The sequence below is a fragment of the Heterocephalus glaber genome, unplaced genomic scaffold, assembly GCF_053883595.1.
Source record: "Heterocephalus glaber isolate CG9 unplaced genomic scaffold, H.glaber_assembly_v1.0 deba00000470, whole genome shotgun sequence".
Classification (NCBI taxonomy): Eukaryota; Metazoa; Chordata; class Mammalia; order Rodentia; family Bathyergidae; genus Heterocephalus; species Heterocephalus glaber.
In genome coordinates, this window is record NW_028258145.1 from 6,126,843 (window position 1) to 6,150,228 (window position 23,386).

At 46.0% G+C, this 23,386-nt stretch overlaps 1 protein-coding gene and 1 pseudogene across 1 annotated transcript in view; one reads left to right on the forward strand and one right to left on the reverse strand.

Moving 5' to 3' along the window:
- Rfx8 (regulatory factor X8) overlaps positions 1–23,386 on the reverse strand; it is a 58,016-nt gene that overhangs the window by 15,925 nt on the left and 18,705 nt on the right. Inside the window, 7 exon segments of the mRNA XM_087201805.1 lie at positions 52–95; positions 98–109; positions 2,291–2,441; positions 3,351–3,464; positions 7,195–7,272; positions 8,077–8,187; positions 11,215–11,275. Of these exon segments, the coding sequence (XP_087057931.1) occupies positions 52–95; positions 98–109; positions 2,291–2,441; positions 3,351–3,464; positions 7,195–7,272; positions 8,077–8,187; positions 11,215–11,275 (571 nt within the window).
- LOC106009352 (peptide chain release factor 1-like, mitochondrial pseudogene) lies at positions 11,764–13,572 on the forward strand (annotated as a pseudogene).

The following is a 23,386-nucleotide window of genomic DNA, read 5'->3' on the forward strand; positions in this document are numbered from 1 at the left end:
TGAACTCAGGTCCTTGTGCTTGAGAGGCAAGTGGTCCTGCCTGTGACCTACCTTTACCATGTTGGAAAGGTATGTCTTCCTCCAGAGTCTCTTGAAAATATGGTGACCTCTGTGGAGAACAATGCATGGGGCCATCATTGGTACAGTCCTCAGGTCCCCATGCTGTGCCCTGGGGGAGGAGGAGGCACACAGGGCTGAGCAGGGAAGCAGGTGCCTGAGCTGTTCCCACCCTCCCCAGTGCCTGAGGCTGAAATATTCCCATGTGCCAGAAGTGGTGTCAGCCCAGCATCTGTCAGGGCTCTTTTTGTACCCTGTTTGTTCACAGGGGGAGAGAAAGAACGGGGGGTCTTGAATTGGAGTGGGTGCTGGGGGCCACAGGAAGGCTAGTGTGGCCTCTGTCCCCTCCACAGACCCCTCCTCATCCCAGCAAGCACAGCCGTACTCTCTCCCTCTCTTTCTGCACTGCCCTCCTGCTGTCTGCTGGGCTGTGGCCCCGCCTGGCCGTGCCCCAAGTTTCCAAGTGGCAGAAACTAGGATCAGGGTGCCATCTGGGGGCTGGGTGGTTGGGGAAGACAAGGCCTGCACAGGAGCCGACAGAGGAGGAGGCAGGACTCCGGTGAGAGGGAGCCACTGTGCTGCCAGGGAAGCATGGGGAGGGAGGGACACCAGAGAGGGCTTCCGGGAAGAACCAGGAAGCAGGAGTGGGCAGGACTGTCTGGTGGCACTTAAAGGGCCCCAGAGCCAAAGCAGCACAGAGAGGCCAGGCTGGCCAGCGGGTACAGCTCAGGCTCATGACTGGAAGGCCCATAGGGCCAGAGGGAGCCCGGCAGCCCAGGGCAGCAGCCCAGGGCTCAACATGTTCTCCCAGATGGGTGGCCTACAAGTGTTTCAGATTTCTGATTTTTTTGGATTGTGGAATATTTGCATAGACAGGATGAGCTCTCTGGGGATGGGGCTCAAGTCTAAACATGAAGTTCATTATGTTTCATAAATACCACACACACGTGGCCTGAAGGTTGGCTTGCACAACACGTCTGGAGCACCTGCGTCTCACTGTGACAACATGTCATCTCAGGCCAGGTGTGCAACTTCCTACCTGTGGCATCGAGTTGGTGCTCGAGGAGCGTCAGATTGGGGAGTGTTTCAGATTTGGGGTTTTCTGACTAGGGTGCTCAACCTGTACTCAGAGACCACACCCTGGCAGCCAGACAGAGGGGACAATCGTTCTCAAGAGTCAGTGGGGACTGTGTGATTCAGGCGAGAGAGTTCCTGGAGGTGAGAGGAAGCTAAGGCTACGGGGTGGTTTGTAAGGAGGAAGCGACCCTTCACACAGAGCAGCAAGAGGCTGGAAGGACTTGTGAGTGGCTCACACTGCTCACAAGTGACCAGGGACTGTGCAGAGGCACAGGTCCCCCTCTGGAGTAGCGCAGTTCTCATATTCTCTTCCCCGTGGACTGGCCTTGAGTCCATACGATTGCTCACAGGGGAGCCTCCAGGAAGGCCGTGAAGGTGTCAGCCAAGACCGAGGCCCAGGACTAGGGGAGAGGGAGCCCCAAGCCCTCAGGGGTCCAGGCTGGCTTTGTGTGGGGTGAAATGGCTCCCTGCCCAGCAGGGGACTGGGTCCCCTCAGTGAGAACTTTAACTTGTTCATCTTAATCTTACTGCACTGTTGGTGGGAATGTAAACCACTGCAACCACCATGGAGATCAGTATGGAGATTCCTTAAAAACCGAAAACTAGAAATTCCATTGGACCCAGCTGTTCCCCTTCTAGTTATCTTCCCCAAAGACTCAAAGACATCATATTACAGTGATCCATGCACATCCATGTTCACAGTAGCACAATTCACAATAGTTAAATCTTGGAAGCAGCCTGTGTGTTCATCAAGAGATGAATGGATAAAGAAAATGTGGTATTATGCACAGTAGAATACTACTCTGCCATAAAGAAGAATAAACTTGAAGCATTCATAGGAAAATGGATGCACCTGGAGACTACAATGTTTAGTAAAATAAATCAGACACACAAGCTTACCTATCACATGGTTTCTTTTATATGAGGAGCTCAAAATATAAATAATTTAAAGGGCAAAATAAAAGATAGATAGTAGAAAACAGGGAGATAGATCTTTTGTAAAGAGGAAGAGGAGCAAGACATGAATGGGGATGGGAGGAGGGAAAATGAAAAGATGTGTTGTGTATATGACCAACTCCCCACAATGAAAGTAATCGTTGTGTACTTATAAAAATTAAAAACAAAAAAATTTGTTTTGGGGGTGGTGGGGACTTACCTTTGAGTTTAGAGACCTGTAAGAAGGATGGGAAACCTTCCAATGCGTTAAGAAGCCACCGCTTAAATTTCTTGCTAAATAACCGGACAGATTTCAAGTCTTGGATAGGAACATCATCCAGAAAGTCACACAGGAGAATGTCCTCAAGTCCCTGTGATGGAAGGATCAGGGTGCTGTGACTCAGTGGCTGCTACTTACCAGAGCCACAGCTCTCGAGGGCCACAGGGACAGGACTTGTCACTGAAGGCTGAGGGACTCGAGATAGTGTGGCAGAGTTTGAATTATTTACAAATATTGATGTCTGGTTTTTTGGTTTTGTTTTTGGTACCGGGGATCAAACTCAGGACCTTTCGCTTGTGAGGCAGGTGCAGTGCCACTGAGCTAAATCCCTGGCCCCTGATGTCTGATTTTTTTCTTTGGTGCTAGGAATTGAACTCACATGCTAGGCAGGAGCGCTACCATACAGCCCTAGCCCCTGACTTAAAAATATGCTGCCAAAAGTAGGTGGGTCACACCAAACACATTTAAGGATTGAACAAGCCTCCAGTTTTGCACTTTTCTGTTAAGAATTGAGAAGCACAAGTATTGTTCCCTAATAAATAACAAAAGTTAAGGTTTGTGACTCACAGAAGGAGGGCATATTGTTATGACAAAATGATAAATAACTAACCCACAAATTTACAACCACCACTCGAGTACAGCTCCAAACAAAGCCAAATCAAACTCCTGGCTGTTACTCATACTCCACAGCAACTGTCCTGATGGCTTACTTTTAAATGTTTTCTTTAGTTAAAATGTCCAGGGAAAGAACTTTGGCTCAGTTCCGGGGTCACCGGCACTGGAACCACAGGTCTCCGTGTGCTGTGGTTTTTTCTTTACGTGAGGAAATTAAATCAAGAAAGCCGAGTTTCAGACAGAGATCAAAAGGCTCATGGCCCATCGCCCCAGTAGGTACTCCTCAGAGGACCTAGAGTCCATGAACACTGCAGGGCGAGAGGCGCGCTGGAGTTCTAACTGGGAACTTCCAGGAAGGACACAGGGCAGAGACAGTGTTTCCTACCTTGTACAGCTGTGTATCATAGGACTTCAAGAGCTGGCGCACATCAGGCAGGGCCATGAACATCACTACATCTTGCTGTAGAGACTTCCAGAAAGACATAAGCAAATCTTGCACCTGGTGGAAGGAACAGAACAGACCACTGCGAGCTCATTTTGTGCCTTGGGAGAGTAATCCCCGGTGCAGACTTCATTAGCCCCGAAGGATAATGAGGTGAATCCATTCTGATGAATATAAAGCTTTGTCCGTATGTTTTCCCAGGCTATCTTTTGGGAAAATTGTGTCCATCAGAGTGTACCTGCCTGTTGGACAGGACCTGGAACATAAGTTGCTTGAGGATAGTCTTTAGTTTAAAAGCCACGTCTGACCACCAGGGGGCTCTAGTTGATTATGATAGGATAAGGCCTTGGCCAGAGAAACCAGGTCAAGAGTTGCGAATAAATATTCATTGACTGACTGACCATCTGCCGTAACTATCTTTGAACATGGATTTAGAAGCTTCCCAAGGACTGTGTAAGCACAGAGGGTAACTCTATGTAACTCTACATAGAAGCCATCTCTAAAGGCTTGTGGAGGAACAAAATGGCAGCTTCTTTCCTTTTCTGTTTCCTCCATGTTGCCTTTCCAGAATCTTCTCTGGAGCCAGATGGCCAATCTAGGTTCCCAGCCAGTAAAGACTTCTGACTTGGGGGATTTCCACAGACTAGCTATTCTGAGCCACCGCAAGGACCCACAGTGATGCCAGGCAGGTGCCAGTCCCATGTGTAGGCTATCAAGGAAGTAAGAGTTGGCCTTTGAGTTCATGGTGATAGGTCTATGACTTGGATCCTGTTGTCAGGGGCATCAATTCTAGAGAAGATATCTCCACACAGACTCAGAGATAAATGAAGCACAGGGCACAAGAGCCTCTTTCTCTCAGGTTGGTAACTTTGGGCCCTGGCTCTGTGAGGTCAATGGGTCTAAGCAACGACAGCAACCTCACTATCCACATCCAATGTGGGCAGGTCCTATTGGGCCTACCTTAGAAATATCTCTCTAATCTGCTTCCCTTTCTCCTCTCTGTCACTGCTCCATCCCTTCTCACTTGAATTACAGCAAAACCTCCTGACATGCTGAGACCCATGGCACTGCTTCCCACTGTCTGAATAAATCAGAAGTCCTTGTGGGGTATATGAAACCCTTGCTAGCAGCAGCCTACTTGCCCTCTGTCTCTCTGGCTTCTCACCCTTAAGAGATAGTCAAGGCACATCCTGTCATGTCATTCCCGAGACCATCTAACTGTCTTTGCCCACATCACAGGCTCTACCTGGAAGGCTTTTCCTACCCTATTTCCTATTCATTGAGCCTCTGCCTTTCCTGCTGGGGTTGGCAGCCACAGGACCTGTTTTGGGGGCACTCTCCTGCCTTCTCTGGTGGCCTTCCTGGGCCCCTAAGATGTTCTAATCTACAGCTTGCTGTGGTTTGAACATGGTGTGGCTCCACTGACCTCATACAGAAGTTTAACCCAATTGTGAAGTAGTAAGAGTCAGGCAATGGAATCTGACTGTGGCATTCAGAAGTGGGTCTTTGGGAAGTGTATAGCTTAGATCTTAAATGTCCCCTCAAAGCCTCATGTGTGTGGAAGGTGCCTGGATCATGGGGGTGCTATACTCATCAGTGGATTCATCCATAGATGAGTTCATAGCTGAATGTGCTGTTAGGAGGTAGGAACTTGTTAGAGGGAGTCACTGGGCTGTGACTTAGAAAGGCGAGTTCTTGTCCTTGGCTTCTCTCTTCTCTTTGTTTCCTGACTGCCATGCACACCTATCCCCCATCATGTTCATGCCTTAGAGCTGTCAGACCATGAACCAAAACCTCAGAAACCATGAGTCAAATAAACTTCTCTTCCTTTAAGTTATAGATGTTGGGTAATTTGTTCCAGCAATGAAAAAGTGACTAATCCAGGAAGTGATTAGGATTGGATAAGGTCATCAGGGTAGAGACCCATGATTGAATGCTGATGGCTATATAAGAAAGACACACACACACACACACACACACACACACACACACACACACACAGAGTTCCTTGTCCCTCCCTTGCTGTGTGATGCTTTATGCCACCTTGGGCTGCTAGCAAGAAGGTCTAAACCAGGTGAGGTCCCTAGACCTTGTACCTTCAGAACTGTGAGCCCAAGTAAACCTTTTTTCTTTATAAAACAGTCTGCTTCTGCTATTTTGTTATAGTAACTGCTATAGTTTGGATCTAGACTGTTCTAAAAGCCCATGTGTTTGCAGGCATGTCTGCTCTTTCTTTCTCTTTTTCTTTCTTTCTTTTTTTCTCTCCTCTCTTGTTTAAAATGTTTGAATTAAAATATTTTCAAAGGACATTTTGTTACTCATATACCTTACTATATTACATATCTTATATGTGGCTTAAGACTATGTGGCTTAAGACAATTCCTTGAGGGAGAAAAGGGAGGCTGCAGTTTGGAAATGGTTGTAAGGCTTGGTCCCAGGCCATTGGTGCTACTGGGAGGCACTGGAACTTTTGAGAGGTGTAGCCTGCTGGGAGTTCCTCCTGTCACTGAGGCTGTGCCCTCAAAGGGGATTGTGTGGTCCTGGTGTCTCCTCATTTTTCTTAGCTTCCTGACCACGAGGAGCAGTAGCCTCCACATGCTTCCTGTTGTGAGCTGCAGCCTCTCCACTAAAGTGACAGAAACCTCCAAAACCCTGAGACACAGCAAGCCTTCCCTCATTTTAAATTGGTTGTCCCAGGTATTTTGTTGCAGCAATAGAAGTGGACCAATAAACAGTTATTCTAGCACATCTCGCATTGTCTCATTTTCTTGCTAATATTGCTCCTTTTATTGCCAGAGTGTACATTCCTCAAGTTTGGCAGAGAATACTTTCTTGGTCCCAGAAATTGTGCTGGTCACAAGGTATGATTTCAGTAAATATTTGATTTTTGGGTGAAAGGAGGGAGGGAGGACTGTGTCAGACCCTGAGCATGGGTGGATGGTTATACTCTGATTATGATATTGCACGGATATTGGGAGTCATTCTGAAGGCACCATCGCCTCTCACTCACTAGAGTCCTTTACATCAAGTTGGTACTAAATGTGGTTTTATTTTTTATTTTTTGATACTGGGGCTCGAACTCGGGTCCTTGTAGTTGTGCAGCAGGTGGCCAAACCACTGAGCTAAATCCCCGGCCCTGAATGTGGTTATTGCTGAGTGACTATTCTCATCCAAAGTTCAAGTGCTTAGAATAATAAAGCACTGGAAATACTTTCATTTGGCTGTGCACTTGTTTCCCTAGATTTTCATCTTATGGCTAACAGATTTATTTATGTTTTCCATAGCTAATTCTACCTTTTTGTTTATTTTTTTTGGTGCTAGGGATTGAACCAGGGTTTTGCCAATGTTAAGCACATGCTAAGCACATGCTCCTTCATGAGCCACATTCTAGCGTTCTACAGTCAGTTCTGGAATAAAATCTGTAATTCCCACTTCATCTGCTTCAAAGTCCTGCTTGTCTTTCCACTGGTGAGTATCAACTCTTTGGCATTACTGAAAATTCCAGGATGACTATTATTACCAGTATTTTATTCAAACTCAGCAGGAATTAGGATCTAAAAGTAAAAAGAAGCTGAATTTGTATGTAAAGCAGAAAGCTATCGGCTACTAGCAGCCTGGAGGCTTCCCAAGGATTAAACCCGATGTCAGTGCCACCTCCCAGAACTCCCTGACTGCCTTCTAAGCACTTTGGTGCCATGCACACCCTACCTCTCCCTGGAGAGGTCCTCTGTAGCGGAGTGGTTGACAGCCAGTCACAGATGCGTGCCCTGTAGAAATAAAAGCCTACCCTCTTGAGTTTGTGGTTCTTCACAGTTTGCAAAATGTCTTGACAGTAGTTGCAGTATTCATCAGCAAGGAAGGCCATCTAGAAAGGAGATGGAAAGTGACAGCAGCTTTCAGGCCACTTCAAGAACGGATGGGTCCTCTGAGACCCAGCTGCAGCTCCCAGGGGCTGCACTTGGGTGATTGACAGGACAGCAGCGGGGCCACTGGGTGTTTCTTTTCCCCAAGCAATGTGAACCTTACTGACTTAGGGTTCAGGTTGTTTGCATTTTGATGTTGGAACTCATATATTTCCAGGGGTGCTTCACCACTAGAAAGACCATCTACTTGGTCCTTAAATCCCAGCCCCCCATATTTCCCAGCCCCAGTTTCTAGAAAATCTGTCTCTCTGTCCCCTGCTTTGTCACAGGGAGGGCCTCATTGTAGAAAGGAGGGACCCTGCAGTCCCAGGTGGGCCTTCACACTGAATGTCCTGGCACACCTCGCTGGGGAAGTGGGGCATGTTGGTTGGTGCTCATAGGTCTGTGAGGAGGTAAATATAACTCAGGTGGCACAATCATGACCACAGGCAAATGAGACATTTCCTGCCCTAAGTATCACATGGCATGAAAAAGTAGTTTCCCCCATGAGACAAACCTGCCTCTGTGTGTGTGTGTGTGTGTGTGTGTGTGTGTGTGTGTGTGTGGTATTGGGAATTAAACTCAGGCCCTCCTGCAAACTAGGCAAGCACCCTACCACTGAGCTGTACTCCAGCCCTTTTCAATTTTATTTGGAGACAGATTCTTGCTAAGTAGCCCTGGCTGGCCTCAAACTTGTGATCCTTCTGCCTCAGCCTCCTGAGTAGTTTGGATTGCAGGTGTGTACCACCACATCTGGCAAAACCTACCATTGTATAGGAGTATTTCTTTGCCAGTTCTTGCTCACAAAGTGGACATCTTCTGATTTCAGATAAGGGAGGGCCAACTGGACTTGTCTTTAGTGGTGAATTATTTTCACACTAGAAAAAATTTATACAGTGGAACATTTCTTTAAAATAAAATGCTTTTTCTGGTATATAAACCATGTCATAATCACATTGCTGTTCTAATTTAATGTCTCTATGCATACTCCTAGACTATTATTGATGCTAGCAACTTTTTCCTCCTATTTCATTCCAAATGGCGTTAACCTTTTTCTATAATTTTATGAACTCTGGCCACCAGGGAGAGGCTCGGATATAATGCGTGATCCAAACTGATTACTCTTAGGGTCATCTGCTGGGGTCATTATGAATCACCATATCCAATAAAAACATGATCGATGAGTAATTTGATGTCACAAACACATTCCTACAACCTTTGTGCATATAACTGTTGCTTCTGGAAATAAAACTGCATCCTGGCTGGATCATCAGGCCTGGTTCATAAAAAATGGTCTGTTGTATCAAAAAATCTCAGGGATGGAGCCAACGAGAGATTTCTGTAAAATAGCAAACTACAGACTGCTAAGGAAGAAAAAAGGTGACAGGGCAGAAGGGACATTCCTCATTCATCCTGGTGTCACTGCTGTCCCAGAGCAAGGGGACTCATGACTGCCCCAGTGTGAAGGATTTTGATTTTATTTGAAATGATTTCTTCAGGATTCTCCTGGCCTTCTTTTTTTGTTTGTCTGTTTTTGTGACAGTGTCTCACTGTGTAGTCCCAGGCTGGGTTTGAACTCACTATGTAGCCCAGGCTGGCCTGGAACTCCTAGCAATCCTCCTGCCTCAGCCTCCTGGTTGCTGGGATTATGGGTGTGTGCCACCAGGCTGGCTCTCTCCTGGGTTTCTGAATGACTTCTCTATGACTAAAATAGGATGAAATAATAAATTTCAAATTGGACATTGAGCTGCAACACCTGGTATGGGGACAGGTCATCATCTGCTTTGGAAGGCTGGCTCTGACTCTGCATTTCTTTGGAAGGCTGGCATTTCTCTGGCATCAGGTGGGTGGTGCCGGGGTGGGTCACCAGGAAGGATGGGTTATCTCTAGAGTGCACCGGCCTGGCCTCAGCCCTTCTGATAGAGGAGACCAAAGGAGCCCTCCATTCCAACTCTGTGCTGGCTTCTCATCTCTGCAAACCCCACTGCACCCACTGTGTGCAAACATCCACCCTAGAGAGGACCAAGAATGCAGACTTCACCAGCTTCCCAAGTGGGCACGCTCAAGCAGAGAGCTGCAGCCCCGGGCAGACTGTACTTTGTCCCAGTTTATGGAAATCCCTCCCTTGCAACATGACAAGTACATCCATGTTTCACCTCTTCAGAAGTCTTCTGGCAGAGCAGGATTGGGATGTTCAAGAAATGAGCACAAGGAACATATAAAAGAAAACATCATAAAAAGCCAATTCCCTCTTGTGTCTCTTCTTCCATAGAACTTACAGGCATATGCCTTTCATTACACACTGAAAGGAACTGGTCTTTCAAAAACTAATTCTATGTTAATTTTGACTTTAATTTTAATTTTTTGGTGCTGGGGAATGAACCCAGGCCTTGCACCTGCTAAGATGCACTCTACCACTGAGCTACCTCAAGTCCCAGAAAAGGAAAATTAGATGCCACATATTGAAATATTTTCTTCACAAATCTAAAGTAAAAGGTGGCACAGTGCTGCTAAAGTTTGTGTTTGTGCAGGAGGTTCTTGGCAGCAACTGCAGGGATTCTGGGGCTGTAGAAACAATTTAGCAAAGTGGTAGAGAAGAAAGAGAGAAATTCAATTTAGATTCTCCAGGTATGCATTTACATGCGGTTTGGGATTTTCAACAGACCCAAAGATGTCATTGGAATTTTTATCGTATGCTTATTCAGTCTTCAGTGAGCATGCATGTTAGTGTGGATGTTAAATGGCCCCCAGAGGCCTGTGTGTTAAAAGCTGGGAGCCAACTTGTGGTGCTATTGGGAGGATGCAGAACTCTAAGAGGCGGGGTCTAGTGGGAGGTCTTCAGGTCTTTGGGGGTGTGTCCTCAAAGGGGATTGGTGGACCCTGGTTTCTTTCTCTTCCTTTTGTCATATCCCATCCATGTGGAGAAGAGCTTTGCTCTGCCACACACTGTCTAGCATGATGTGCAAGCCCAAAAGCAATAGGCCAACTGATCATAGACTGAAACTTCCAAACAGTAAACGAATATAATCCCCTTTTCCTCCTCTTCCTCCTCCTCCTTTTTCTTCCTCTTCCTCCTCCTCTCTTTCTTTCTCTACCTCTTTCTCTTCCTCTCCTTCTCCTTCCTCTTCCTCTTCTTCTTATTCCATTTTTCCTTTGTTACTGGAATTTAAACCCAAGGCTTTCTCACTGAGCTACGTCTCCAGTCCTTTTATTAATTTTTTAAAAAATTGAAATAGGGTTCTCACTAAGTTGCCCAGGCTGGGCTCAAACTTGCAATCCTCCTGCCTCAGTCTGAATGTTGGCATTATAGGAATGCACCACCATACTCATCAATCTTCCTCTTGTCTGTGGTATTCTGTTACAATACCAGAAAGCTGACTAGTGCAACACATTATGTAACAGCCCCTAAGGATACAATAGAGGGCACCATCTCTACCTCTCCTGGTTACTCCATCAATTCTCCTGGGTGTATCAGTGCTTCCTGCATCCTTAAACACACTGTTCCCAGAATTATCACCTCCAAAGCCAATGTATTCTGTGTTCTCTTTCTGAATATACCTAGATGGTGTCCTACAGTGTCTTGAGTCAAATCCAAATACCTCCCCCGACCATCAATAACCCCCATCATCTGGACCTCTTACCTCCCTCCCACAAAGTCTGTTGCTCCCCAACATCCTCACACCCTGGAAATCCAGTTAAAAGGCTACACAGCATGTTCCTTGAGGACAGGGACCACACCTGTCCCCAAACAGTGTTTGCTGCCCAGAGAACACCAACAATCAAGGTCAAATGGGTGACTGGTTAAGGGCCACTCAGAATGAGAGCATCACACCCAAAACAATAGTTCCATCTAACTAATTACTGAGCATTGCCGTTCTATTATACCTATTTTATTCAACACTCACAGTTCTTTCTTGTTGGATGATGTTGTTATAATCAATAGATTTTTCAAAGGCAACGTGTCCACTGTGGAGGGACAGGGAACAGAGAAGTAATTTTAGTAAGACACCTGTTTCTGGGCACAGGAATGAAATTTCTTTTGCAGTGAAGTTATTGGTTTGAGGTATCAGTTTTATTGCAAAATCCTCCTTCACATTTCTATCCACAAATGGAGATGATTGCATGTTTGGAGTTTAAAAAAATCCACTTCTGTAACTGGGACAACCCTGTATTTATTTTTAAAGGTTATTCCCTTCAGAAGCATAGATATGATATCATCCGGGGCATAATTTGCTCCTGTGGGAAAAGAAAAATCATCAGGGAAATGAAATCTTATTACTTTCTGATCTCAGCACTTTTAAAATGATCAATCCAGAAGTGATAATGCCCTCTGGGTCAATGGTTGTAGCTGAGCACCTTCTCAGAACAAAGAAATTGGTGATTAATGGTGGGTCTGCAAGTGTCACTTCACAGGCCCTTGGATTTGTGTATTATGAAGGAGACATCTGAACATAATGGGGAACATTCAGTAGGACGTTCAGTCCTATTCATGTGCGTGGCACGATTTCCCTGTAATGCTGGGTATTTGAGAAACAGAGAGCCTTGGAACGTCCCCCTGCACCAGGAATGTGTCTCCTCTGATGCCAAGGCTGTGGGGGATCTCCTACCCAGCTTTCCCAGGGAGCCCCAGAGGTGTGGTTGAGCTGAGGCAGGTGTGACTCTTCTGTCCAAGCCAGGGTGACACATGCCTTCGCGTTTGATGGTGTCAGAAAGGATGGTGTTGCTCAGCTTCCAGAAGCAGGCACCATTGTCAAGGGGAGGGCATGGGAGGGATACGAGAGAGCAGGGCAGGGAGGAAAGCGGCTTTTGTCTGGCATAGGAAGATCTGACACCCCACGCAGCCCCTCCAAAGCCATGCAGCTCTCCTCTGAATGCTTGTGTCCATCTGTCCATCTCTGACCCACGTCATGGAAACCTGGGCAGAATATTTGCTACCCACGTGATCAATGTTTTCACCTGACACTCTATTTCAAAACAAGACACATAGATTCAGAGCCTGTATACAAACACATGAGGGAGACAACCTTCATCTTTTTTTTTTTCCAGTACTGGGGATCGAACTCAGGACCTTGGAGCACTTGCAAGGCAGGCGAGGCACCACTGAGCTAAATCCCCGGCCCTCCTTCATCTTTTATTGAGAGTTGTCATCAAAAGAGATTGGACTTCAGATCCCTGAAACCTGGAAGGATGCATGCATAAACCCTGCCTGAAGGAGGACAGGCAGTGTTAGAAGGTGAAGCATTTGAATAGGTTCCTTCAAGGCCAGGGCAGTGCTTCAGCTGCAGCAGGAGTCGCAGTAGTTGATGGAAGAGCTGTTCAGCAGTGGGTGGAGTCAGAAGGCCTTTTACAAGTTGGGGGCCTGGCTTGGTGGCAGTGGCCAAACTCCTGAGTGAGAAGGACCAGGAGCTGCAGGAGACCTGGTGCTTACTGCACGATGAGAAAGAAGATTTAAGGAAATTTGTGGAGAATGAAATAACTTTCTGTCAAAAAGAATTAACCAAGTTAAAAGTGCTAGATTATCTACTTTTGGGTCCCTCAGAAGAAAGAGATGAAAATGCTTTGATTCTGGAGGTGGCCTTAGACGTGCTTCTGGCAGCACTGGGAGTTCAGGAGCCTAGAAACAGACCGGAGATTTAGCTCAGTGGCACAGTGCCTGCCTCACAGGTGCAAGGACCTGAGTTCTGTCCCTGGTACCAAAAACAAAAAGAAGAAGCCTATAAACAGGGAAATTTGAAGAAGCACCACATAGAGTACAAAGAGCGCCAAAGAAAGAGAAGCAAGACCAATCCACTGTAGCACAGTGACAGTGGCAATGTTACCCCAGCCTGCTGAGATCAATCTGGTGATTAATCTGAAAGATTTGAGAAGTGATATGAAGCGAGCCGGTGGAACTGGGGTCAGCATGAAAATACCACGGACAGTGCCACCAGATCATTCAATCTCCAACAAGAGAGACCTCAGTTTAAAAACAGAGAGGTGGCTGTGGAAAAGTTACATCCAGAGCTGTGCAGTGTGTGTCTGGAGGGAGGAACAGTGGAAGATACAGTGCTAGAAAGATTCAGGTTGGAACTAAAGGGAAGTCAGAGAAAATAAGGACATAGAATTATCCATAGAACTGAATCACAGATCACAGAATAAACAAATCATAGCACAATCCTGAAACTTTTATGCAAGGAGATTAGCTATTGGATGAACTTGTACAGTCATTGAAGGACTACGCTGATTATGAATCCTTAGTAGAAATTATTTCCAAAAGACTTTAAGGTGATTTCTTATTAAAGCCTTTTATTAAAAAAAAAAGACTTTGAGCCAGGGATTTAGCTCAGTGGTGCCGCTGCCTGCCTCAAAAGTGCAAGGTCTTGAATTCGATCCCCGGTCCCCCCCCCCCCCCCCGCCCCCCAAAAAAAGACTTTGAAGAGTTTTAGGAATCCTGATTGTCACATGTTGTGGACTGAATTGTGCTCCCCATCAGCACCAATTTCATATATTGAAGTCTGCATTTTGTTATGAGAGCCCAACCCAACAGATCATGTTTCAATAATATCTTGGGTAGGTGTGACAATATCATGTGTAGGTGTGACATTGAGTTTCTCCAGGTAAAATTTACAAACAGCCCACCACTATAGATCCTGGGACATTATATCAACAAAACAGCAAACAATAAATAAATTAAGAACTAAGCTGAGAATGAAATAAGGCAGAAGAAAATGTCAGAAATGAAAATTAACTGAATAAAAGACTAACAGGAAGGGAACTTATTAGGAAAATATGATCATTAGTCTTAGAGATGTCTTAAAAATCACCTGTGAGGCGTTCTTCAACTAAATTAGAGGGAGGATAATTTCTGTACAATTCCACATTATGTCAACATGCTACTCCTAATATGTTTTCTATGGAAAATGTATGTAAACCACAGTATGAATACTTGTGACCATAGTATGAGTATACTCAGCTCTGTGCATCCATCCATCCTTCCATTCATCCATCCATCATCCAAACATCCATCTATCTATCCATCTATTCAGTTATTCTTCTATCCATTTCTTATTCACTCATCAAGTGTTTATTTGTGGTCTACTATATGTCAGGCAATGTGCTATGCACGAGTGGATATAGCAGGGATTGAAATCCCAGGTCTGCCATCTCTGAGGTTATAGTCTATTGGTAGAGAAGAACACAAACACAGAGACATTGAGTGAGGCATATGACAGTTGAAGCACAAGGTGTGAGGGTCCCTTCCTAATCCTTTTTTAAACTGGCAGCCCACATGTATATCATCTCAGGAGTGCTTCCTTTGCAATGAATGAACCAAATTTGGTTGGTATTCATCACAACAAAATACTTGGATAGCACTTACCAAACTCTGTCGATGATGATGATGATTTTCACGGGGCATGCTTTGAATACTCAGAAACAGCAGTCTAGAGGCTAGAAGGCCTGGTTCAGACTTAAAGGAGTGACGAGGGGAAATCTCCCCCTTGTCCCTCGCCTGCTCTTCCACTGGACTCGACTAGCTTTGGAGTAATAAGTAATGGTCACTGTGACTGAGTGACGCTCTCAAGTGTTCAGAATTTTTAAATGCCACTCCCAGGGTTCTGCCATGTGGCCACTGCTGCATATGGGTTTAATTCAACCGTCATTGAAAGGAGAGGGGCATTGCCTTTCTCATCTTTCTGAGGAAGACTGAGAAGCTGTCTGGCATTTAGGTGCCTGTTCATGGCAGGAGTCCTCACTAGGGAAGCTGTGTTGCTTTTTAATATTAATTGGGGATTTTATGCATCAAAATAACAATAGTGAGAAGGAGAAAATTTTTCACCCCGTGGAGAGATGGGATCATCATAACAAAGTCCTTTTCCCCAACTGGCCAGACGAAGATGGGAATGAGAAGCTGTCCCTACCCACCCCATGAAGCCCTATTTCAATGGACCAGCACATAACATGGGGCAACAAGTACGCTTAGTGAGACCATGTGTAGTTATTTTTCAGTCACCTGGTTTCAGAGGCTTTGTGTAAGCAGTCTCAAAACTATACATGAGTTGGGAGTGGGCAGGAGGCAGCGATGAATCAGGGTCACAAGGCAGGTGAACAGAGAATTGTTGGTGTGCCCAGCCTTGTGGCAAGGGGGAATGGGAGGTGGCCCTGCTCACAGTGGCCAGAGGACCTAGTGGATTGGGCCATGTATACACTGCAGGCTCAGCTGTGCTCCAGTCTGTCCAGTGAGGCTGTGCTGGGCCAGAAAGGAAGGCTGTGGTAGACCAGAACTCCACCTTCCCCACACTGGAGCCGACCACCCAGGAAGCGACATGTTGGTGAGGGGGCCACAGCAGGCCGGGAGGGGAGCTTCCTGCATGCCAGTTGGGCCACCACATGTTTTTGGGCTAACTGCCCCCTGTGTCATTTCCTCAGTGCAGTTCTGAGTCAGACCTTTGGGACATTTATCAGGCTGTGATCAAAACCACAGTCATCGCTAAACCACACACAGCCCCCAGAGCTGGGCTGGCCCCTGGAGGGCTCCCAGCCCAGCTCTGGGGCAGGGTGGGGGGGTGCTTTTTCTGTCTCAATGTCACTCTGGTCTTGAATTGCAATGCAGAGAAAAAGGCTGAAGCCAGTGACACCAGAGAGACCCTGAGCTAGGCGGTTCCATGAGGTCATCTGTGGTCCTAGAGAGCTGCTGCACCCTGAAGTGGGATGTTAGGATTAAGAGCCACTGGGGTAGCCTGGTGTGGTGGTGTACCCCTATAATCCCAGCACTTGGGAGGCTGAGGCAGGAGGATTGCCATGAGTTGGAGACCAACCTGGGCTGCACAGTTCAAGGCCAGGCTGAACTACAAACACTGGAGCGAAGATAGATCTGCTGGGGAAAGAGGGAGGAGAGAGGAGACAGCCGACTAGGGACAGCAGAGGCTGAGAATACCTCCGCTGAGGTAGAACTGGAGCCCTTGTCTAAGTTACAGCTAGCCAGGAAACTTGGCTTTTGGGGAACCTCAATTTTCTACCCCTGTAAAGGGAAAGAATAGTATCTGATGGCTCCAAGACTGTCCCTGTGCCCAGAGCCTGTCTTCTTTGCTGACAGGTGGACTCAGCCCTCTCAGGCTTTTGTCTGGCCAGATTCTTTCTGGGACACCCTCAGGGACAGCAGAGGAAAATACCTCTTTTCTTTGGGGACCAGCAAATGCCCATTTTGCTCAGTGCGGCAAAGACCCAGCACACAAACCACATTACTTTAATTAGTTTTTATGAGCAATTTGGCTACAAAGGGGTCGGGCATACAGAGGGCAGATGTGTGACTTATGGCAACATAATTCATCTTTTGAAGCAAAACTTTCCCCACAAAGTCTTTCAAGTGCAACATTAGCTTAGTATACTTTTCTTTTTTGGCACTTTACTTCTTCAGCCTAACTGTAATTTGCATTCACATTCTCAGGTTTTGACATCATTTGTCCTGAATCCAGACTTTCATTTACATCACTTTGGCCTCGAAATGTGCCCTCACAAATCACTCCAGCAGCAGGGAAACAACTTGAAGCAATTACCAAGGTAAGAGGATAAAAATGTAATAAAACCCAATTCATGTCCTGTACTTGTTCAGCGTCAGGTTTCACAGCAAAGGTGTGCACACCTTCCAACCACGAAAGGGCCCATCTGCAGTGCTTTTTCAAACCCCATGAGGTGATGATTTTGGTTTTGGCTAGAAGATACAGAACTTCATGGATATTTTAAAATACGAAGTTAACAGCAGTGTGAAGAGACAATCCACAACGTGGGAAAAAATCTTCACCTGCTCTTCCTCAGACAAAGGTCTACTATCTCGAATCTATAAAGAACTTAAAAAGATCAGACCTCCCAAATTTAAAGACCCAATCCAAAAATGGGCATCTGAAATGAACAGACATTTCTCCCATGAAGAAGTAGAAATGGCAAATAAACATATGGAAAAATGTTCACCATCACTGGTCATTCGAAAGATGCAAATGAAAACAGCGCTGAGGTTTCATTTCACCCCAGAAAGAATGGGTGCTATCAAGAAATCAACCAATAACAAATGCTGGTGTGGCTGTGGGGAAAGAGGAACCCTGCTCCACTGTTGGTGGGAGTGTAGACTGGTGCAAGCACTGTGGAAATCAGTATGGAGATATCTCAAAGAACTAGGACTGGAAGTCCCATTTGACCCCACTATTCCACTGCTGGGGATCTTCCCCAAAGAATTAAAAGAATCATACCACAGTGATATATGTGCACCCATGTTCATAGCAGGACAGTTTGTAATAGCTAAAACTTGGAAACAGCCCAAATGCCCATCAACTGGAGACTGGATAAAGAAAATGTGTTTTTTTAATAAAATGGAGTGCTACTCAGCCATAAAAAATGAGAAATTAGAGACATTTATAGCTAAGTGGATGCACATTGAGGCAATACTCTTAAGTGAAATAAATAGGACACACATGTGTAAATACCGAATAGTTTCTCTGGTGTGAGAAACTGAAAGTGTAAATAAGGATTAAATGTATAATAGGTAATGTGAAATAGGAAGAAAAGGGGCAAAGGGGAAGGAAGTGGGAGGGCTAAGGGAAAGGATAGAAGGGAATGGGATTAATATGAGAAAATGGAAAAATAGGAACAAAATTTTTGTAAATAGGGAGGGCTGGAGGGATTGAAGGGAGGGCTGGGCAAGGGTGAAAAACAAGAACCAAGAGAGACTATGTAAAGGTGCAAATTTCCAATGATGAATGTCATTATATTGTATACCTAAAATGTACCAATGATTAGAATGAATAATCAATAATGTAAAATAGGAATAAAAGGTCCAAAGGGGTAGGGGTAGTGGGAGGCACAAGGGAAAGGAAAGAAGGGAAAGGAAAAAATGATGAGAAATGGAAAAAATGGAAATAAAGTCTTTGTAAATAGGGAAGGGTGGAGGGGGTGAAGGGAGGGCTAGGAATGGGGAAAAAATAAGAACCAAGATGCATTATGTACAGGTACAATTCCCAATGAGAAATGTAATTGTGTTGTATACCTACAATGTACCAATAAAAGAATTTAATACAAAAAAATATGAAGTTAAAATAGTAAATACATATTCATGTAAGGACTTCTGTCATGATTACAAAAACTTACATAGTTTTGATCATATCAATAATCTGAATCACTAAAATACACCAAGCACTTGCCATGGCTTAAGTGCTGTACTTGGTTGACCCTAACCCTTACAATAACCTGTTAGGAAGATGGATGAGAATGATTATCCCATTTTACAGATGGAGTAAGAGTGAGAATTCATAGAGTTGGAGACTGTGCTCTGACTTTTTTTTTTGGCTTTTTTGAGACAGTCTTACTATATAGTCAGGCTGGCCTTGAACTCACTACTTATGTAGCCCCGAACTTGCAGTGATCCTCCTGCCTCAGCTGCCCAAGTGTTGGGATTACAGGTGTGTTCCACCATGCTGGGCTGACCTCCTCTCTTATAAATTCTAATATTCTTTAGGATTCACAGGAGTCTGATAAAAAATACAGGGGATGGGAATGTAACTTAGTGGCAGAGCATTTACCTAGAATTTGTGAGGTATTAGATTCCATCCCAGTACCACACACACACACACACGCGCACACACACCCACACATTCTGCACACACACCAGATGAAGCATAAGGCAAGACAAAAGTTTTCTGAAACTTAAAATGGACAAGAACAGCATTATTTTAAAAACTGGCTGTGGGGTATTGTGGCTTGGTCATTTTCTGCATGGAGGCTGTTGCTGGTTGAGGTTCTCCCTGTTAAATGTGTCCCGACCCATTAGATTTTATGAACAACTTAATTGCAGAATGAGGACCTGGGGAAAACTTGAAAGTACAAGTCAATCACATTGGCCTTCTCAAGCCCAGCTCAGCCAGTGGGGGCCAACTTTTCCTGGCAGACAGCAGCCACACGTTGCCCACTGTGGGTGTCTGCCCCAGAGAGGGGCAGAGGAAGGTTCTTGGGACCAATGACAGAGTTCTTCACCCTCTGAGGGGCTCAGAGGAGAGCAGTATCTGCCTTGAAGCCTTTGCCAGGCAGGGGCGCCATCTGGGGTGCACTTCCTGGCACAGATGTTCCCTCAGCTGCTAGACAACAACTGGGTAATGCATGCTTTTGAACCTTAGCAAGTCCTAACCAGCCTTGAAAACCATAGGGTGGACAGGGCCAGAGAACGGGTTGCAACTTGGGCACCTCATTAGCACCAAGGGCTGGGCCCGGGGAGCTCTTGCTAGGGGTGCCCAGACTCGGGAAGGCTTAGCTCCCACTCTCAGCCCCACTGGTCGCTTGGTTCATAAACAGAAGGAATGGAAACTCCGGCTGGGGCTGGGGAGACCCCTAGGAGGGGCCACTAGGGCCTGGCACATCAGGCTGTGGTGCCCACCACTGCCAGCCCAGGGCTGCTCCCCTGACCTCACTGTTCCCATGAGCAGGAGGGGCCGGAAGGGGTCCTTGGCCTGCTCTGCACATCATCCAGCTGCGGGCCTGGCTGCGTGCCCCAGGCGCAGGGCCATCGTGCTGCCGGGGCAGCCCCTGAGCTCAGGGCTGGCAGCAGAAGAAAGGCAGGAAGAACAAAGGCATGGGATGAGGAAGGCACAAAGAGAGAGGCTCTTTCCAGCCTTTAATGTGCTAGGTTGGAAAAGAGGAGGGGGGAATGAGGGCCAGGATTAGTTTCCAGAGACAAACCCCAGGCCCTGGACATCAGGTTGTAAAATTAATAGTAAAGAGATAGGAGGTTCATCTATTCGGAAAATAGACAAAAAAATTTTCTTTGAAATATATTATCCAGGGATTTTGCCCAAGAAGTGGAGAAGATAGGCAAGCTGAGCTGAGATAAGCGCGCGCGCGCGCACACACACACACACACACACCAGACAACAGCGAAGCATTCATCCTTTGGCCCTGATCCCGGTGACTTTCCAGGTCAGCCTTGGAGCAGGGAAGGGGTGCTCTGGGCTTCCTGCGGGGTCTTTTTTTGTGCATGGTAAACACTGTGAATTTGCTCATTTCCTTTCTTTTTCAACATTTTTATTTTTATGAGTGCATGTTTGCAGTATATTATGATTACATTTCTCCTGGGAGCCGGTACAGGGACCTAACACATATTCATTCTTTTACATCCCCTGCCCCTTCCCTCCCTTCCCCTCCCTCCCTCCCTTCAAGCTTTTCATCTGTTTTACAAATCAAACCCTGTGTCGGGATGGAAGTCTGCTCTGCAGTTTCCACTGAGACTCCCCAAGGGTCCCTCCCAGTCAGCCCTGCCTGATGCTTGGCCACCTCTGCAGAGGCACTGCAGGGAACTGTCAGTGTTCTGGTCCCCACTCCGGGGCAGGCTCTGGCTGTGTCCTAGGGCTCAGCAAGGGGGGACGGACACAGTGGGTGGCTCCAGGGATCAGAGTGTGCACATTTCTGAATGGATGGGACTTGGGGCACACGAGGTTGTCATGAGACCAAGTGCACGTCAAGCAGATTATATAGGCTTCTTTGGGTGCTCAGTGGGGACCAAACTAAGTCCCCCAAAGCCAGTCTGGGTTTGAGATGCAAATATCTCTGTGCAAATGCTCTTACTGGTGTTTCCATTTCTTTCTCTAAGACAAGGTTCAGAAGGGCAGAAATAAAGCAAAAGAAAAGATGTCCTTGAGCAGCCCAAGGCCAGCTCGGGGACCTGGCAGCTTGCATGGGAAGCTTGGGGGTCCTCTCCACGACTGCAGCAGGACATGCCTGTGTTCGTTTGCTTGTGTGGCACTGGGGCTTGCACCCAGGGCTTTGCACTTTCGGATGAAGCTGTCTACCAGCGAGCTTCACTCCCAGCCCACACCTCTCTCTTTTTAACCCTTTCCCCAATCAAATTCCTATTCTTCCTTTTGGCAGATATAAGTAAGAGTCTGTGTAAGCTACTCTTCAGATCTGCACACAGAATCTCTTTGAGTTTCAGACACATGCAAGATGGCCTCTTAAAGGCTATTTGCAAGCAGAGCCAGCTGCATACCAGGGGCCGATGACTTCCTCCTCCTTGGTGACTCCTCCCCCTACTAACAACCTGCTCTGTGTCTGCTACAGAGGGACAGCAACTGCGCTGCCCTTTCACTTGTCACTGGATGGGAGTGCCAAGAGCCTTTGAAAGGAAAGACTGGAAGTCCAACCACAAGAAGAAGGACCACCAAGGCTTCTGGACCACACTGAAAGAGGGGTGGGACACTGCATGGGCGCCACTATAATGTTTTCCTCTGGATTATAGGGTCATGTGTGATTTATTGTTTTAACTGAAATGTTTCTTGAGGTGACTGCACATGTACAAGGAGTTGTACAAAATAACTGAGACAAGTCCCTTTTATATTCTGCCTAGTTTTCCCCATGGTAACATTTTGCGAAAGCCATAGGACAGTCATTGCTCGGTTTCCCTGGAGCACTTGTTCCAGGTCCCCTCAGGGGTTCCATAGCCCTTTCTTGGACAATATGGCCCCAGGGCACATGGAGAAGCCAGAGGACCTACAGTGGTCCCTTGTCCTTGGGCATCTGCAGTGGGAACCCCTGAAGATGCCAAGATCTAGGGATGTCCAACTCCTTTATAAGGAATAAGTCTGTACATGTTCTGCACAGATGCAATATGTTTCCCCATTTTATTTTTCATTCATGGATGGTTGAATCTGAGGATGTGGGATGTGGGGATACAGAGGGATAACTGCCACTGTGGCAACCTGGATGTTGACATGGACACAAACCACTGATCCTAATCAAATTCCCAAGGTCTTCCTTAAACTCCTTTGTGGGTGTTTCTACACCATTTGATCACCTATGTAGGCCCAGGTACCCACCACCAAGATGCCAAACTTCCATCACCACAAGGGTCTCTCGAGTTGCTCTTTTATAATCACACTTGTCTCTTGCTACTACCACCCCCTCAGTTCTCTAACCTCTGGAAACCACTAATCTGTCCCCCATTTCAAGCATTTTGTCATTTCACAATGTTTTATAAATGCAGCCTCATGATGTATCCCCTTTCGGGACTGGTGCTGTCAGTTTTCACTTACTGGAATCCCTGAACATTCACCCAACTTGTGTGTATCAGTAGTTTTCTCCTTTTCATTGGTGAGTAGTATTCATGGTGTGGCTATATGAGTTTGTTTAGCCAGTTACCTGCTGAAGGACATCTGGGCTGATTTTAGTTCTGGCTGTAACAAATAAAGCTGCTATGAACATGTGCATATGAGTTTTTGTGTGAACATTAGTTTTCATTTCTCTGGGATGAATGCCCAAGAATGCAATTGTTGGTTTGGATGGAAAAGGAATGTTTGGTTTTAGGAGAAACTGTCCAGCTGGGCCACTTTCCATTCCCACCAGCAATGTGTGGGTGATCCAGTTTCTCTGTATCTTCGCCTGCCATTGGTGGCATCAAAACTTTTATTTTCTCTACTCTGATAGGTGGTGGCATAGCTCATGGTGGTTCCAGTTGGGATTTCAGTCATGACTAACAGTGCCGATCACTCTTCCTGCTACCTGCTGCTCCTCTTCTGTGAGATGTCTGGTTACGTCTTTGGTTCGCTTTCTAATGGGATAATTTGCTGTGTTTTAAGCATCTTTTCTATATTCTAAATACCAGTCCTTTGCCAGCTATGTGGTTTGCTAATACTTTTGTGGAGTTTGTAGCTCATATTTTCAACCTCTTCCCATGGGCTTTCCCAGAACAAAAGGATTTATTTTGATGAAGTCTGACTTAATTTTTTAAAATAGATAAGTGGTGTTAAGTTTAGGAGCTGTCTGCTTATCCCTAGCTCCCAATGATTCATTCTTTTTATTTTTAAGGTCAATACTCTTATTTAATTTAATTTTGTTTTGTTTTTTTGAGTTGAGGTCTTGGTATGGTGCTTAGGCTGATCTTCAACTTCTCTGCTCACATGATCCTGCTGCCTCAGCTGAGTAGCTAGAATCAGGGGTGCAGGCCACCATATCTGGCTTTATTCTTATATCTTACATTTAAATTTGTGGCCCATTTTGAGTTTTAAAAAAATGGTATTGGGCATTGAGTCCTGGGCCTTGTGCATTCTTGGTGAATATTCTAATATGGAA